Source organism: Sparus aurata, chromosome 10, assembly GCF_900880675.1.
Source record: "Sparus aurata chromosome 10, fSpaAur1.1, whole genome shotgun sequence".
In the NCBI taxonomy this organism is placed as follows: domain Eukaryota; kingdom Metazoa; phylum Chordata; class Actinopteri; order Spariformes; family Sparidae; genus Sparus; species Sparus aurata.
The window spans coordinates 4,865,488-4,883,065 of NC_044196.1; the positions used below are offsets into that span (position 1 = coordinate 4,865,488).

A 17,578-nucleotide genomic window follows, 5' to 3' on the forward strand; every position below is an offset into this window, starting at 1 on the left:
ATTTGGTCTTTCTTGGTTCCAGACTATGGTTGCAATTGTATTCTGATTTCAAGGTATACCATGGCATGTACATTTGATACTAATCAAATGTACATGCCATGTACCCATTGTAAAAAAACAAGGTGCCACAGTTTCCCTGATGGACTGTAGTTCTGCTGTTCATTCATGTGTGGAATAGTTTTACAACTTTGTTAGGTTTTGAAAGTCAGTGATAAAGGATCTGATTGTTTTTGATATCATGAAGTCTGGTCCCTCTTTCCTGTCACAGTTTGTCATCGTTAGTCCTCCGAGCGTGGCATTTGTTTACGGTTCTTGTTTATGAACAGTATCTGGTAGACTCATTGTGAAATGTTTTGTCCGTCATTGCAGATCCCAGCTGTCTCTGCATTTCCTTCTCAGACAGATGAGACAAAAGCTGTGAATGACAAGCCGTTTGAGTGAGTACGTCTGGAATCGTCATGCAGGGAGACTCTTTTTACTTTCAGCCATCAGGCTCACTTTTCACAGGTGAAATGAATTTTACTGCTTGTGTGAGACGGAGCAGATAAAGGAGGCTCTGGTGTGCCAGACAGACAGCAGCTTGTCTGTCCATCTGTAATCATCAGTCGGACACTAATCCTCATACTGTGAGGCTCAGATTGTCCAGAAGAGATTCTCTGCACCAAAACTGTTTTTTACTCCCTCCCTCAAGGAGTGATTTTCGTCCGGGCTAAAGGTGAACACTGTCCAACTGAGGATAGTGTTCAGTCTGTTGATGAGCTGCCTGTCTCAGACGGTGTTTATGAGCAGCAATCAGCAGTCTGTAGGTGTTAATACTCTCTAGTTTGTATCTCTGAAGCTCAGAGCTTGTTGCCGTCATGTTATGCATGTTTCCTAATGATCAGCTGTCGTGTCATTGCTGTTCATGTTTAGTTCATTCAGTAATTCTGTAGTTTGGATTTCTGACCCAGGCGCTCTGTTGTTCAGGTGGCAGCTAAAATTAATTCAGTATTTATTTAGGAACTTTACAAGTTTAAAAAAAGAACAGGAAAAAAATATATTATGTGAGCTTTAAAATGAAATTTCCTTCTATGACCAATTTACTAAAACAACAACTGCTAAATTTTAGTCAATGGCTTTTTACAGCACAGAACTTAGCTTTACAAAATTCAGCTTTACTATCTGTGATTTGTTTTTTATTTATAATACTCATCACTCGTTTCTGGTGTGTACGTAGTGGTACATACAGTAGTCCTCCAAATTAAACAATTTGATTTATTCTGTTGTTTTTGGGCAGTCCAACATGTACTTTACTCAGAACGACAACTTGTGAAAATAGCTTGAAGCAGCTACAGGGAATTTTTTTTCTTGACTCTGGCGGCCCCTGTGGACTAAAGGTAAAATATAAAGCCATCTGTATTAAAAAAGGGCAGTTTCATAATCAGATAAAGCTGAAACTTTTCATTTTTGCAATCTGCAGGAGTGTTTTTAAACCATCAGCAAAACAGAAAAGCAGTCTATCATCTGCAAACAAGTGAAACCTTTTGACATTTCACAAATAATGCTAATGCACACAGCAAAACGTTTCCGGCCCACTACAGACCCCAGGGACTCCACATTAATCCTGGAAATGTACTTCTTTGTTGTCTGTTGCACAAATAACTATTTCACCATGTATCCCTCAAATACAGAAGTTTGAATTTCGGAGCGTAATACATCAATTTACACTTTTTTTTTTTCATCAATAACTACTCCTACAGTAGTTGTTATCATGTTTCAATGCTTTGATTCTCTTAATCAGTTACATTAATGTTAAAGATCAAATTGTTATCAACATATACAATCCTTACATCATTTCATAGTTCTTAATTTTTCTATTCTTTGTTCTAAATGAACGCCTGTAAAAATAAAGGTATAAATACATAAAAAAACAAAACACTTTCTTTCTCCAGCTAATCTGAAAAAAAAGGTTAATTCATTCATTGGCTTGAAAATGTCAGAGATGATTAGTTTAATTTCACCTGCAGCTGCATTCTGACATTTAAACAATGCTGACATTTTAAACCATGGATACTGAGAAGATGATTATACATGTTAAAATCTATTAATCCTGAGCACATCCTCGGGTTATGAGGCATCAGAAAAACTTTTAAGTAACAAATCAGAAATTAGAAGAAAACACTTGTGATTTTTTTTTGTAATTAAACCAACATTATGCCTTTTGGTTATAAGGGTTTCAAGCTGTTATTCCTGCTGACAGAGTAATGAGAAATGTGAAATCTCATTTATGATCCATTTTTAATCAGCACAGTAATGTCACTTTTCAAACTTTAATGGGCTGCTGGGGTTTGCTCCACTTCTCAAGAGTCGAATGAACATACAATATCTTCCTCTTGTTGGTTTTACATCGCCTTGCTCACCACCTCTTTTCAGTCTTGTCTCCAGCCCATTACTTTTCAGTTTTCTTTTTACAAATGTGTTCTCTTTTACTGGAACAGATTCACAAAGCAACATGGTTGGTTGGTTTGTTGATCGGGTGATTTATTGGTTTGTTGGTTTGTCAGCAGGATTTCACAATAAACAACTCAACAGATTTCCATGAAACTTGGATGGTGGATGGGTCTCTGCCCAGAATAGTCCTAAAAAGGTCTATTGTTCATACTTAAACAAAGATGCTGAAAAGTTCTGTAGGGCTGAAGGATTGGGGAGAATGATCACAGACTGACAAACAACAGATTTTGCTCTTCAGGTGTGAGGTTTTCGGCAATCCGTAGAACGTGTTCTTGGTTTTGACTGACGCAGAGTTGATTAATTTGTCAGGTGGACCCACAGACTTCAGCATTTTGACTGACGGAGATGATCAGAAGAAGCTATGGCATCACTGTGTTGGTGAACTTTACAGCATGTTAAATATTTTATCTCTTATTCTCTTGACTCCCTGATTTGTCTTAATAATTCAAATGCTGAGTGTGAGTGAGCTGCTAGAAGGTTTCAGAAACACAGAAGTCATTAAGTCGTTTTTCAGCACGTGTGTTGTTTTTTTCCTTGACGACTGAATCAATCAAGTGAAATGAAGGGTCGAGTTGATGTTTTAATTCACTTCTCAGGGTTAAATGTCAGTTTTCTCACAGTCAGCTCTTTAGGGCAGAGGCCTCCTTTAGTTATTCCAGTAAAAATGTGATTCAGAGACTGTTGGCGTGCTGCCTTCAAGGTCCCCTGTTCTTCCCTCTGATTAAATTTACAGCGCCTTGTTCCATCTGCCCCTCACCTCTCTTTCCTCGATGCACTTTACTTCTCATGTTGGTCATGCAAGATCAGCAAAGATGGAATATTACCAACACTTAACATACAGCTGAAGAGGTTGTCGTTTGTGTTCGTCCTGTTGCTCTGGGACAGATTTACTGCGCTGGGCAGTCAAGGTCAGTGTCGTCCTCAAGGTAAAGGAGATATTATCATATGTGTCAGAGTTCACTGCAGATTTATTCAGGATTTAACCTTCAACACTATGATGATGACTAATGACAGTGCTCCCAGTCTTTGGAAGTCTTTGATAAAGCAACAGAAATCCTCAGAAGCAGACACGATTAATATACTGAGATGACAGCAGAGCACGAGGAAGATGTTCGTTTTCATTTTTGAAAATTCCAATTTGAAATATCATCGGAGATTTAAGGTGGTTGATTGGTTTGTTTGTTGATTGTCAGAGTTTAGTTAGTTGTATGGATGGTTGGTTTGTTGGATGGTTTGTTGGTTGTTGGTTGGTTTGTTGGATGGATTGTTGGTTGTTGGTTGGTTTGTTGGATGGATTGTTGGTTGTTTTGCTTGGTTTGTTGGATGGATTGTTGGTTGTTTGGTTGGTTTGTTGGATGGTTGTTGGTTTGTTTGGTTGGTTTGTTGGATGGACTGTTGGTTGTTTGGTTGGTTTGTTGGATGGATTATTGGTTGTTTGGTTGGTTTGTTGGATGGTTTGTTGGTTATTTGGTTGGTTTGTTGGATGGATTGTTGGTTGTTTGGTTGGTTTGTTGGATGATTTGTTGGTTGTTTGGTTGGGTTTTGTTGGATGGTTGTTTGGTTGTTTGGATGGTTTGTTGGATGGATTGTTGGTTGTTTGGTTGGTTTGTTGGATGGATTGTTGATTGTTTGGTTGGTTGTTTGGTTGGTTTGTTGGATGGTTTTGTTGGGTGTTTGGTTGGTTTGTTGGATGGTTGTTTGGTTGTTTGGTTGGTTTGTTGGATGGTTTGTTGGTTGTTTGGTTGGTTTGTTGGATGGTTTGTTGGTTGTTTGGTTGGTTTGTTGGATGGTTTGTTGGTTGTTTGGTTGGTTTGTTGGATGGTTTGTTGGTTATTTGGTTGGTTTGTTGGATGGTTTGTTGGTTGCTTGGTTGTTGGTGCTGGTTGTTGGATGGTTTGTTGGTTGTTGGTTGGTTTGTTGGATGGATTGTTGGTTGTTTGGTTGGTTTGTTGGATGGTTTGTTGGTTGTTTGGATGGTTTGTTGGATGGATTGTTGGTTGTTTGGTTGGTTTGTTGGATGGATTGTTGATTGTTTGGTTGGTTTGTTGGATGGTTTGTTGGTTGTTTGGATGGTTTGTTGGATGGATTGTTGGTAGTTGGTACATTTGTGAGCAGGATTACAGATTTCCACAGTACTTGGGTCTGAGAGGAGATCCTATTAACTTTTATTGTCGTTCTGGAAAACAGGATAGATGTTGGAAACTTTTCTCACTTTCTGCAACATTGTTCAAAATTCTGGTGATTTCTTCTATCCCCATTTTACCTTTTTGAATTCACATTTTGGAATGTGGAGTTTTTGTTGTCAACCTTTGAAATGTTCCAGTGGGTCTAATATGTTGATATGCTATGAAAAAACAGGAAATGTTGTGCTGAAACAAATGTTACCGGTTACAACTTTTTTTTTTTTTATCGTGGTATATGTAGGCAAAATAAAAACTATACAAAAGTCCAGGACTACTTTATTAATACTACTCAGGGTTCCACATGTGGTCCTACAGAGATCAGAATATTCTCAAGAGAAACAGAAACATCTTTAATAAACAAACATTGTCAAAAAGAATATGAAAACAGTTGCGGTGATGAAACCACTTCTTCATCTTTTTCTACTCTTTCATCTCTTTCTGCTGTGAACCTCTTCACAGTATGAAGTGCAGTGAAGTGGACATCTGGTCTCCAGCAGCCTGAGGACGAGTTCACGATGATGTGATCTCATTAAATCGACTTTTCGTGTGCAGATTTCAGAAGTGCTCATTGTTTCACTGCTGGCGATTGATTCTCACTAAAAACAGGGATGAGTAAAGACGGCTCTGACCCACACAACCTCAGATGAGCCTCTCTGCTTCTGATTGGTCCTTGGAGACGTCTGTATGTTACAGTAGAGCTCTCAGGTGTTCACCTTGACCCAGAGCTGCTCAGTCATCTCTCCCCAGATAGCATTTAGACAAACTGACCTTACAGATGCGGTTGGCCTGGATTTTCGATTTGCCGAGGACCATTTCATTTCCCACTTGGCGGCAAAAGTAAATGGCCGTTCCCCTGTGTGGTGTGACTTCCTGTCAAAGCACTGCGGGCCTCAGGATGACAGAGCTGTTATCGCCTCCCTGCGACTCTTTTCTCCTTGCTCCAGTTCCTGTCCTGTTCTACCAGGCTGCAGACGAATCAGGCTCACTTGATGAGCTGCTGCAGGCTGATGCTCCCTGCTGATGTCCAGAACTGAGAGCTCATTGTGACGCCAAACAGAGCAGCACAGGACAATGTTCGTTTACACCTCAGAACAAATGGACTTTAACCTTTTAAAAAAACTATCAAATCCTCTTTTTAAACATTTGTTGACAGTGATCTCACATCAATGAATAACCCTGCCACTATAGTTCAGCTGATTTGGAGTAACAAGACTAACATAATATCTTCTTACAGGGATTAAAAGTCCTTTCTCCACCTCCCTGTTTGTGTCTTCAAGACACGGCAAATTAGTCCCATCACAAATTAAAAAAGAAACAGTGGCACTATTTTCACTCTTGAGTCATCCCTTTCCTTCTTTTGTATTAACTACAGTGTGACTCATGTCGCAGTGTGTAAACTGCTGAGAGTTTTATTATTCATTTGTACTTTGGAGCGTAACTCAGAAAATTAACTTTTGTTTCAGTCACACACTGCTGCTTTTTCTCACTTTAAATGAGTTTCCACAGTCAGTAAACATCACAGAAGTGCCCTGTTCATCCTAATATTAATACTAGTGGCACAAAGTGCTTACTGAGGGAATGAAGCTGCAGCAGCCGCGAGGTTTTTGTCTCACCAACCAAGGACAGTCAGCGCTGACAGGAGCTGTGCCAGAGGAACTTTATTCAGACCCTGGTCCCTGTGGTGGACAGCACCAGAAGAAATCATCTCAAAGAAACAATTCATCCCAAAATGAAATTCAGTCATTTTTTGTTGTCTTCAAAACATTTCTGGAGCTTCACAGTAAAACAGAGTTGAAGCATTCTGTTAAAACCTCGTCAGGCATCCATATCTCCAGAAGACTTTGTTTTGAAGTATTAAATCTCCCATGTAATTGCATGTCACTGTTTCTATTTTATTTTTTATGACTTTCATTGGTATGCAGTGTTGCATCAAATCTAATTGTACAATAAAAGCATATCATTGCATCATTATTATGAATTATGAGGCTTTCCTGCTCTTGTCAGCTATCATACTTCAAACCTTTTAAATTATGCACGTCTTGAACTCTAATGCAATATAAATGTAGCCTTTTGCTCCATTATAATAAATCTTTGTTGAACCCACGTCCTTTAAAAGCCGATTCAGATGATTTATGTTCTCTAATAAAATTGATGAAGATGTATGAAAGGTTTAAAGCCTGGTCAGCAGGGTTTACGCTCCATTACAAACCACTAAGGGAAAGGCAGCCTATGTGGACACAACTTCCCCCTTCGAGTGCAACAGTCTGAGTCAATAAGCCAGTTAATTAGACATTTAATTAACCATTGAGTTATAAAGTCATTTTGGTCAGTTGATTAGTCACTGAACAGATGAGTTTTCTTTTTGGGCTGTATCCAAACTTTCATGTCTGGCAACAAATCTTGGATTCACTGGGGAATAACTAATTCGAAGCATTTATATCTAAATATTCAGCATAGCACCATCTCTGCTGTTACACTGGTTGTAAATGATTATTTCTTGTTTGACAAAAGGGAGCATTGTGCTACTGTTTTCATCGCCTTGACAAAAGCCTTCTATCCAGTGGCTCTTTGTCTGCTTTTTCATCTACTGTTTGATATTCAGTTTGATTCAGCTCTCCGTAGATGGTTTCAGAATGATCCTTCTAAAAGATTGCAATGTGCCAAAGCTAGAAATATACAATCACAGTTTAAAAGTTTGACACTGTTTTTACCTGTCTGTACAATAAAACTTTCCCTCCAGAGGCTCCAGAGTTCACATCCTGTTTGCAACTAAAAGTGATTGTTTTAATTTATGTAACCTGAGGATGTCGGACATAATGTGATCTGCATTAGGTCAGTTACATAACATTATTTAACCCAAAGAATTTTCTGACCTAACCAAGTAGTTTATTATGCATAAATGTAACCACACCACAACCGTTTAACAACATTAATAACGATCAAAGCATTCAGCTAACTTTATTTTGATAGTCTACCATGTGTGCACATTAAAAGAAGGTGTTCCACACAATGATCAGTTCTGGTTCCTGTCCTGTTTACAATTCATAATAATACTTCTGTCTCTTCTCTAACCAAATGTAATATCCATCTTTATGCAGATGGCAATATTCTGTATTACTTTGCTGACCCTGTACAACTTGAGAACTATGCTATTCAAAATTCTCATTTCAAACTCTGTAGAATAAGAATTAGTAACTTATCAAATCGGAGCAGACAGAACAGCTGGAGCTTTTCACAACATGTCTCGGCCTGGTTTGACTAAGTTTGACTCGGTACGTCATCCATATGTGGCACGGATTTACATTTGCATTACAACAGGGCTTTCCGCTTGAAGGTTTGTCTTTAACTGATGATGCGCTTGTCTTGCGTAGTTGTATAAAAGATACTCTTTAAATTAGCAGTATTTTCAAAGAATTGCAGCTAACAAAGCTCTGCTAAATTGGTGACAAATATGTTTATTTCCTCATATTTCTGACAAAGCAGCTCACCCATGAAATGTAACTTAACATGACTCAATTAGCTGAAAGCAAACACGACAAAACCATTAAATACAACAAATGCCTCAAAGTAAGAAGAGGAACACAAAACTAAACTTCGGCTCCACTCCGGAAAAAGCTAATTGATGCTAAGTGTTGCATCTGCTAGCTTGTTAGCTTAGTTATTCTTGCAGCTAGGGGTCTGGACTTTTGGTGCTTACACCGCTAGCATGTGAGCTTTTGACCGGCCCAGGCTAGCTGATTAGCATGCTAACAGTAGATATCTCTTCACATGAGACATAAAAGTCATAACACCAAACCATTTTTTTCTTTACACTCTGTTGATGATTTTAGTTAAGATGTAAGTGGTTTCAACTAAAGTTCTTAATACTTAATGTAAGCAAGTACCCCAGTTGGTAGGATTAAAGTTAATGTTGCCGATGGTACTCAAGTTGTAGCCTACAGCAACAACAACTCATACTTCTTGTAGGCAGCCCACAGCGGCAGACTTTTAAAACCCCTGCATTAGATTATAAATGAAGACAGACTATTTAACTTTAAAAAAACTGCAGGATCAGAGGAACTAAAATAATTCTTGCCTTGAACTCTCTAACCACCTTCCAGCTGGGCTCTGTTTTGCCGCTTTAGTCTAGAAACGCTCAAACTGCAGCGCTGCCTGATCCCGCAGGACAAGGGTTCTGCTTCAGAAGAAAACAGTGAGAACTGATAAAAGAGCCAGGAGAGCTTTATTAACCTCGGCTTCAGTTTGGGTCACTAAATTGAATGCATACACCTTTGAGAACTGCTGTAGGATCAAATTACAGAGTTTAGGACACTCGGCTTGCTGTGGTTTCCTTGTCGGGCCGCTTGATGTTTTCTAATAATTGCGTCTCTTTCTGTTTGATTGACCCGGCTTATCACTTGGGCCGGCTCGTGAGAATAAATAATCAACAGTCGTCTTCAGAGAGAGGTTCCAGCAAGATCACAAGCTGAATGTCAATGACTCCACTTTAAAGATAATTAAATGAAATCAAAGTGCTCTTTGCTCACAGCGTATTTTTGTTGTACAGCTGCAGAATGTTAGTGTCCTTTAAAAACTAGCTTTGCAAGCTAATAGGTTGTTTGTTAAATTCGGACCATTGACAGGCAAATGACTGACTGGGTAGAAATTAAGGCAGACGTGATATTTGCACAGAGTAAACAACACAATGTGGAAGCTGAGGATTAGGAGGAGAAACAAGTTAATAGGATTTGATGTGTTTCTTTTAAGACAGTCAGAACAGGTACGACAACAGAGAAAAGATTAAAGAGAGCGTGATAATGTGCAGCTGGTCTTATGGTTGAGAAGCTCAGTTCACACTCGCAGCATCACATCAAGTACATATAGTAAGTAAATATGGATTTAAGTGTTTGACAGTTTACATTTCCAACCTGTGGTTCTGTGCACCGTTTTACAACCAGGACTTAACTTTTTCAAAAGGCCGTTTAACCTTTTTGGTAGAGCTGCAACTGCACATGCTTAGCTCTCGGCTAACAGCTGTCCCTGGGATCATTCTCCAGCACGGCCAGCAAGCCCTAGGCCATGGATAACACAATTAAAATCTGGATACAGTGTTGGAGATGGTGTCACGTTCATTCCTATCAAAGCTTCTCAGTGGCGCATGAGGCCAACAAAGACAGAGATATAGATATTCTGCTGGTGTGCAATAGAAACTTCCGCTGACCGAGCTAACTCCGGGTTTAGTGCCCACATAACTTGAATAGAGATCAGATGATTTAGTCTCTTCTGCACTTTCGGAATCTTTTGGACCAAATGGCTCAAATTTGGAGTTAAACAAGTCATTTCACGGGCTTGTGAGGCCCAGAAGAGTTACTCATAGCCGCTTCTTTCACAACATAAGCTTATGGGAAAAGGTATTTTGGGGCCACCGTGCATCATGTAAGCCAAGAGCAAACCAAATACACCAGATCTAACCAAAATCTGGGCCCACAGCTCATGTTTTATTGCTCTGTTGTGGTGGGCTAGATCCGGCCAAGACTCTCTCTATTTTCTAACTTAGCTGAATAACTTTTCTGACCTTTCCCAGACAGCCAAATTTACCATTTACCCTCATCCAGCCCAAATACAGCTTCAAATGATGGCATTGGGTGGCCCACTCCTGACCAACAACTATCACAAACAGCATGCCAATGAAGCAACAAGCCAGTTCAGTGTCATTATCAAACCTCTGGCGTGCTTTTACAGTCAACCAAGCCCCTGTGGTTCTACAAGAAAGTTTAAACAAGATAACATTTCCTGTGACAGAGGTCTGGGAAACAGCCGCCCACGAGTGGTTTGTCTCAACAAGAAAGACGCTAAAAGTTGACATAGAGCTAAAACTGCAGCATGAGAAGTCTTTGTCAAACTGTTCCCCGGTGCACATGCAAAATGAATGCCTGCAGCCCAAACGAAGAGGCAGATACCCTCTAATGTTTTGTACCCTGTGACTCCAGAGGCAGGAAGTCAGAACTGCCACAAATGAGCTTCTAGTTTCTGTGGTCCGGAGGACATTTTGGAGGAAATGTGACGACTGTGGCGACTTGACAATCTGTCTTATCTAATGCATGCTTTTAAATGAGTCACCATTGTTTCCAGGCATTCATTTGAGAGTGTTGCTTTAAAAAGTAGTCGATGGAGTTTATTTATAGGTCATCAGTCATTATGTGGAGCAGGGAGCAGGTGTCAGCTCTTTACAAACCACGGTGCCTAATTTTGGAAGTAAACGCATCACATCACGTCTGACTGGCAGCAGTGTGGTGACTGCCTGTTTGAAGCTGCGCATCGCTCATTCATTATTTTGTGTTTATACTGTGATGGTATTTTTTTCAGCATCGGATCTTATTCATTTTAAACTCACGCTGGTGGTTCGCAGCAGCATCAGTCTGTGAACGGAAACAACTGTTTCTTTTCCTCTGTTATTATGGAACACTCTACTGCTGCTGCTGTGGCCACTACAACTTCAGAATCCCTCACACATACACATAGTTGAGTGGATGATTGATTACCCCTGTGGCAGAGTCTGATTGTTAAAACCTCTCTCTTTTATAACTGTGAATGCTTCAGTTGTGTCAGCATCCTTCACAGCTGAGTGGTTAGAGTACAGTTGTGTTCTCTAACATGTTCTGTTGGGGCTGGAAATCTCGTCCTGAAGGAACAGTTGTCAGACTCTTTGTCAGTCTGACAAACACTAGCAGGTGTAGATATGTGGGAACTTTACCACATCCTTCATACACTTATACTATAGTATGAATCCACACACTGTTTGAGTCCTGACTGGTCGGCAGAGCAATGCGAGACAGTTTCTGTGTTTCAGCTCTCAGTATTCACACTGCATTTTCTGCAAGAAATGCATTTTGTAGTTACGTTTTAAGTCATACTTGAGCCGTATCCCGAAGCCACATTGAAGAGGTTTGTGTTTGAAAAGTAATTTCATATTTCCGTCGCGGCTGTCTGTTTACAGAAGTGTAAATGTGTGAAAGATGGTGCTGACTAGGACCTTAGACCTTTGTGAGGTGAGTGTGCAGAACGCTGTCTGGCTGCCTTGCGTCTCTTCTGTCGGCACCGTCGCTGACCGTGTCAGCAGCGAGCAGCAGGGAGCTGAACGCCTCGGGCATGCTGCTCAGTGAATCAGCTCACTGGAGTGTGCGACTTAGAGATTGCAGTTGGATTGTTTGTGAGTGCGTTTGTGTGTTTCCTGTGTAGTATCTGAGTGTGTGTGTTGAAGTTTCCCCTGAGGACAGTCGGCTGGCTACACCACAGAGCTGCGAAACAGAGAGCTCACAGCTGTGTGTGTGAAGGAGCCGCGACGCAGCTGGTGTGACATTCTCCAAACTGTGAACCACAGACTTGGAGTGTAAAGCTACAGCTGGATGTTTCAGCCGTGGATGTGTTATCAAAACCGGACTCATCCCGAAGTGTTGCCCTGTTGCAGCAGCAGAACCACCAGAAGCCCTCTGGTGGTTCTGCTGACGGTGAGCTTCAGGTGATTGTTGCTGCACCATGTCTGCAGTTTGTGGTCACAAATATCAGAAAGACGGGTGATTCCCAGGATACTTTGGTCAGCTGAGACACCAAAACCTTGCCGGCGCTCGAACCTTCACTTCACCCACATGGTCTGACAGCAGGTTTCCTCTCAGTGCCTGTATGAGTATTTGCAGCCTGAGGCAGGGAGGCCACTGGGAGCTGCCCGGTACAACCACCATCTGCTCGCTGGCATCACGTGGGCTGCATAAATCACATTGTCTTAAGCTGTGGGAGGTTGTTGACTGCTTATTAAACCAACTCCGATGACATCTGCTGCCTTCAAATGTGCTCTGCTGAAGCTAATTTAAGTTAATTATGTGAGTTGGCAACACAAAGTCTTGGCTGATCCTCTCTGATTGTTGGTGTCTGAACTATTCAGACTTCACCAGAGTTGGTGTCTTGAGGATGACACGCTGGGCTGCAACTTTTATGTTTTAACAAACAGACAGTCGTCTTTCGGTGACTCAAAAATACCACAATAACAAGATGGCTGCAGGAGGGAGGAGTCTCTGTTAACAGTGACAAACAAGCAGATTTGTATTATGTATGCTTGTTTCCTCTATGAAATGTCAGTGTGCATTATTATAAACTATGAGGCTGTTTATACACGACTCTTGAATGGCCACTTGAGAGTGGATCTCACTCTCCCACTCTATATGCAAATAAACAGAACTGGGACATCCTTTTTTCACACAGAGGAAGAAGTTCATGTAGAACATCTGCTGAATTTACAAGGGGGCCCAAATAATGAAGAATTTGTCAGAGGCAGAGTTTCACAAAGTTTAGAATATGAATTTGTAAAATGCGACATGTTTAGCATCAATAAATTGTCGTCTTCCTTCAGAGAAATGAGTGTAAATGGTGTAATCAGTATTAACAGATATTTAACAGTCCTCTAACTCAATGATTTGAGTTGAAGTTGAAGTTTTTAGGCGAGTTTGCAGACATGTGACAAAAATGTATCCTATTAGTTACTGTTAACTCTACTAATTCTAAATGTTGACACTTAGTCTTCGAACAGCAGTTTGTCATATGCGTATTATAAAACCAAACAAATCCATTATTTTATCTACTTTTAGCTGTGCAGAAACAGCATCCATTTGTGAGTATCCTCCAGTTTAACACCTCTATTGTTTAGCCAACAATCTACATTACAAAGCCAACAGCAGCTCCTGGTTTATCTGTGAAATGTCATCCAGAGTTGTCTGGTGCGCTTACAGGCGCTGGAGATTATCTGATGATCTACTCGCAGCAGTAATCTGATCTCATTTATACTCATAATCCAGGTTTCATTGCAGATTAAGGGTGAGAATAACCTGGGACATCTCCCATTGAGTGACCTGAATATTTGGCTGCAAAAAACCTCTTTGAAACAAAGTGTTCCAGCTGAGTTTGGAAAAGGATGGAGAAAGAAAGACATGCTGCTGTTGGGGATTATAAGATGTGGAGCCAAAATTGTGAGTTAAACAATATGAAGGAGAGCAAAAACTCCATATTTGTTCAGTATGGAGGCCAAAACAATACACTGCAGATTTAGAGTAATCAGCCTTGCATAACACAATTTCCTGCTTTAACTCGATTATACCTCGTAATCTGCTGTTTGTTTGCACAGAAACAAAGTCTCCAAAACATTTTTAGAACTTCTGAAACAGTTCAAACTACACGCTTAACATGTACAACCATGTTGGCAAAATGATTCTGTCATCAACAAAATTAGATACCAGCTGGTTAACATAGTGCAATGTTTGGCAGCTAAAGAGTCTGATATTAAGGTGGTGGAGACCAAAAACAGAGCAAAAAGGACGGGAATTTTGGACTTGGAATGTGACTAAGCACATTGACTTGTACTGTACTTAAATATTTCCATTCTCTGTTACTTTATACTTCTATGTCACATCAGTTTGGAGGCAAATATTGTAAAAATGTGTTGTGCAATTTTATTTGTAATCAGTTGAAAAAACCAGATTGTTGTATCTGATAATCAATCAATCCATATGATAAAGTATGCGTGTAAATGTATCTATGATTTACTATTATTTTGATATTTTGGTATATGTCTTACCAGAAAACTGTTTTTGATACTATAGTACATCTTATATCAGTTAAAGCTTTTCCCAACATGATATTTGGATGAAATATCTTTACTTTTATGCATGTATGACTTTAAGACACGTTCCACAACACTGGTGAACAGAAAACTGCTTTCGAACATGTTCGCTGTTAAAACCTTACAAGATATACGTGTGATATTGTGATGTCTTTGTCAGCGTGTTGCAGGGTTTCTCTGATAATAATAATTTGCCTTTTCATATGTGAAAATCACAAAATCAGACAACAGTTTTCATGTTTCCTTTGTACATATGAAAAGAACTGCAGGTGTCCAGACACAATTTGCTTTTAATAACGTGTGACTAAAAATCTGTTGATGATATCTCAAAGAATGAAGTCTGCTACCTCCTTTTTATAACCATTGTGTCTTTGTCGTTCTACAGGCTATGTGTGTGTGAGTGTGAGTGTGTGTGTGTACAATGCCGCTGCTGGCTGAACACGTGTGATCGGACATGGACGCCGTCAGCGCAGGAAACGCCACAGAGGAGCTCTTCCCCCTGCCTGACGGTGACCCCGGCAACCTTGCCTACCAAGACTATGACCTACGTGCCAGCGCTAACCCCCCGGCACTGCCCACGCTGGTGTTCGAGGGGGTTAATTTCCCAGAGGACCCCATCAGACTGCTGAGTGTTCAGGTAGAGGTTTCATATTCTCCCGTGAAGTGAATGTAAAACACCACTAATAAATCAGAGCTAATGCAATTCATGATGTGACGAGTTTCCTTGATGTTTGCAGAAAATGTAGCGGCGCTAATGTATCATAGTCTCTGTGTTTATATGGTGAGTATGATATTTGCATAGCATTATTTCCATTGACACAATCTTTTACCGCCCACCTGCTACCTGTGGGATGTCAGCAGTATGTAGAACTTTCACGGACTGCTATAGTCAATGAAACCTACGTGAATATTTATGTTACATATTGCATGTATCCATCTTGGCAACATGAAAAAAAGAAATAGACCTACATACTGTCTTGATGTCAAGCAACTGTTAATCAAACCCAACATTTCTTTATAGTAGTTCACATAAAAGTATTCTCGGCAATAAAAGCCAACTAGAAAATAAAAATAAATGTATATAACCTTTATTTCTGCAGCATTTCCTGACATGAAGTTCAAGCTCAAGATTTGATGATGTCAGTTTGCTGGATTGTCATGAAAATGTTTCACGGTTACGGTTACTTCCTCTTGAAGTTGTGGTTCAGTGTGAAAAGTCTTAACAGCTGCCTCACAGGATGAGTCTTAGTAACTGAATCATGTGTTTCTATCCTCCAGTGCCATCATTAGGTCCAAATCTGCAAACCTCCAGTACTTATTTATGACCAATTAGCGGCTGAAATTAGTTTCCTGTAGATTCACTCTATTCTGTATTCAGTGCTAACTGGCAAATTAGCTAAAGACGGACTCAACTAAGTCTTCACTCAGTGTGTCAACTAACACAGTCATATCCATCCATAATACAAAACGGAATAAAAAATGTAATATCTCTGTTTGTAGCCTGTCTCAAACACAGACTACAGCTGTCATCACTTGTTCAACACTCTTGTGTCTGTCGATGTCTGCAGGTGGTGTTGATCCTGGCCTACAGCACCATCATCGTGCTGGGGGTTCTGGGTAATTCCCTGGTCATCTACGTCATCTACCGCTTCAAGACGCTCCGCACCGTCACCAACTTCTTCATCGCCAACCTGGCCGTTGGTACGTTTACACTCACACACGGATACACATGGACACACAAACAGGTCATCTGCTGTGGATGTCAGGGAGTATTTCCTGCCTGTGAACACTGTGACAGCATCAAATTAGAAAACAGCACACAGCTGTGTGTGTGTGTGTGTGTGTGTGTGTGTGTGCCCTCTGTAGGTCGCCCGTGGTGATGACTCAGACATGTGTCAGCTGTTATATGCCGTGTCTCTGTGATGTCTGGGCTTCGTCTGCTGCTGTGCGAGAGGCGGACAAAGAGATGAAATCAAACATTTATTGTTACGTTGTTGTTGCTGAGATGAAAAATATCAGATGTGAGATTGTTACTGGTGCAACAGAAGACGTGATGGAAACATTTAAAGACCTTTTTGGAGGAACTCCTGAGGCACAGACGAGTGTTTTAGTCGAGTACAGATGTGATACGTTCACCAACCTTTTCTATTTCTATTTGAGTCAAATAAATTATTCATTTATTTGTGAGTTGAATACAATTTTAATGTGAGTCAGAGAAAGACAAAGATTGATTTCCTCTACATTCACTGATCAGTTATATTATATCGTTATAACACTGCTCAGAGTATCTACACCATGAAGGCTATTGATGATGATACATCGTGGACGTGAATTTTAATCTGAATAAATGGAAATAGGATTAGCAGAAGGAATTAGCATCATTATCATTTCAATATACTCATTTTTTATATAATTACATAATATAAGGAGTTTTGCACAGATGCGATTACGCTGGCCAGATTTATTAAATATTAATTTACATTTTAAATCATTGTTTTTGCCAGACGGTGTTTCCGTCCCCCAGCAGCCTCCGTTACTGTTACTGAGGCTGGACTTTAACATTTCCTGTGTCTGACCTGTGAAGCACAGAATTTAAATGTGCTTCCACTTTATATTTTATTCTCTGCTTTGTTTAATAATAGGTAGTATATTCACAAAAGTACAGGAAAAAACAATGCACCTTTCAATCTTCGAAGTAGCACTGAAAAACTGAAATACACGATTAGGCTTTATTGTAAAGAAATACATGCAAAGTTCATCCCATGTTTAAGTCATTTTGTGAATATATTAGATTGGCAGGACTTATTTTAATTGTTGTGTAGTAAGAGTTTTGGACAGTTTGGGGGGTTGTCTTTGTTGTTTGTCATCAACTTTTAATCTGGATGAATACAGCCGTATTTTCCGAGGTGGTGCTGTCAAACAACGGTAAACATTCTAGCACCTGAAGCTAATGTTAGCTAGCATGCTGCTGTTGACAGAAATGTATAATTTAACCTCCATTTCTCTCTAACAAAGAAACCCAAAGCATCACTACAACAAGTTTGTTTATGTCTGCTTCCCCATGCTATCACATGACAGGGATCATTTCATAGCTCGTCAAGTGCCATTATTTTGAAATCTAGTTGTATGTGCATGTTTGAGACTTGAGGGATGGACATCTGTGAGTTTCCCCTCTGTTTGTGACACAGCCTGACTTCAAAGTTGGATTTTTAATCTTGTAGCAGCGTTTATTAAAACTTTATCAATATTGAATGTGTTA

The 17,578-nt window shown here is 40.0% G+C and overlaps 1 protein-coding gene across 1 annotated transcript in view; it reads left to right on the forward strand.

Annotated features, from left to right (window-relative positions):
- The window catches only part of npy2rl (neuropeptide Y receptor Y2, like), a 50,980-nt gene that overhangs the window by 14,097 nt on the left and 19,305 nt on the right, over positions 1-17,578 (forward strand). Inside the window, exons 2-3 of the mRNA XM_030430738.1 lie at positions 14,705-14,956; positions 15,888-16,020. Of these exons, the coding sequence (XP_030286598.1) occupies positions 14,774-14,956; positions 15,888-16,020 (316 nt within the window). The 5' untranslated portion in view covers positions 14,705-14,773. The remainder of the gene's footprint in view (positions 1-14,704; positions 14,957-15,887; positions 16,021-17,578) is intronic.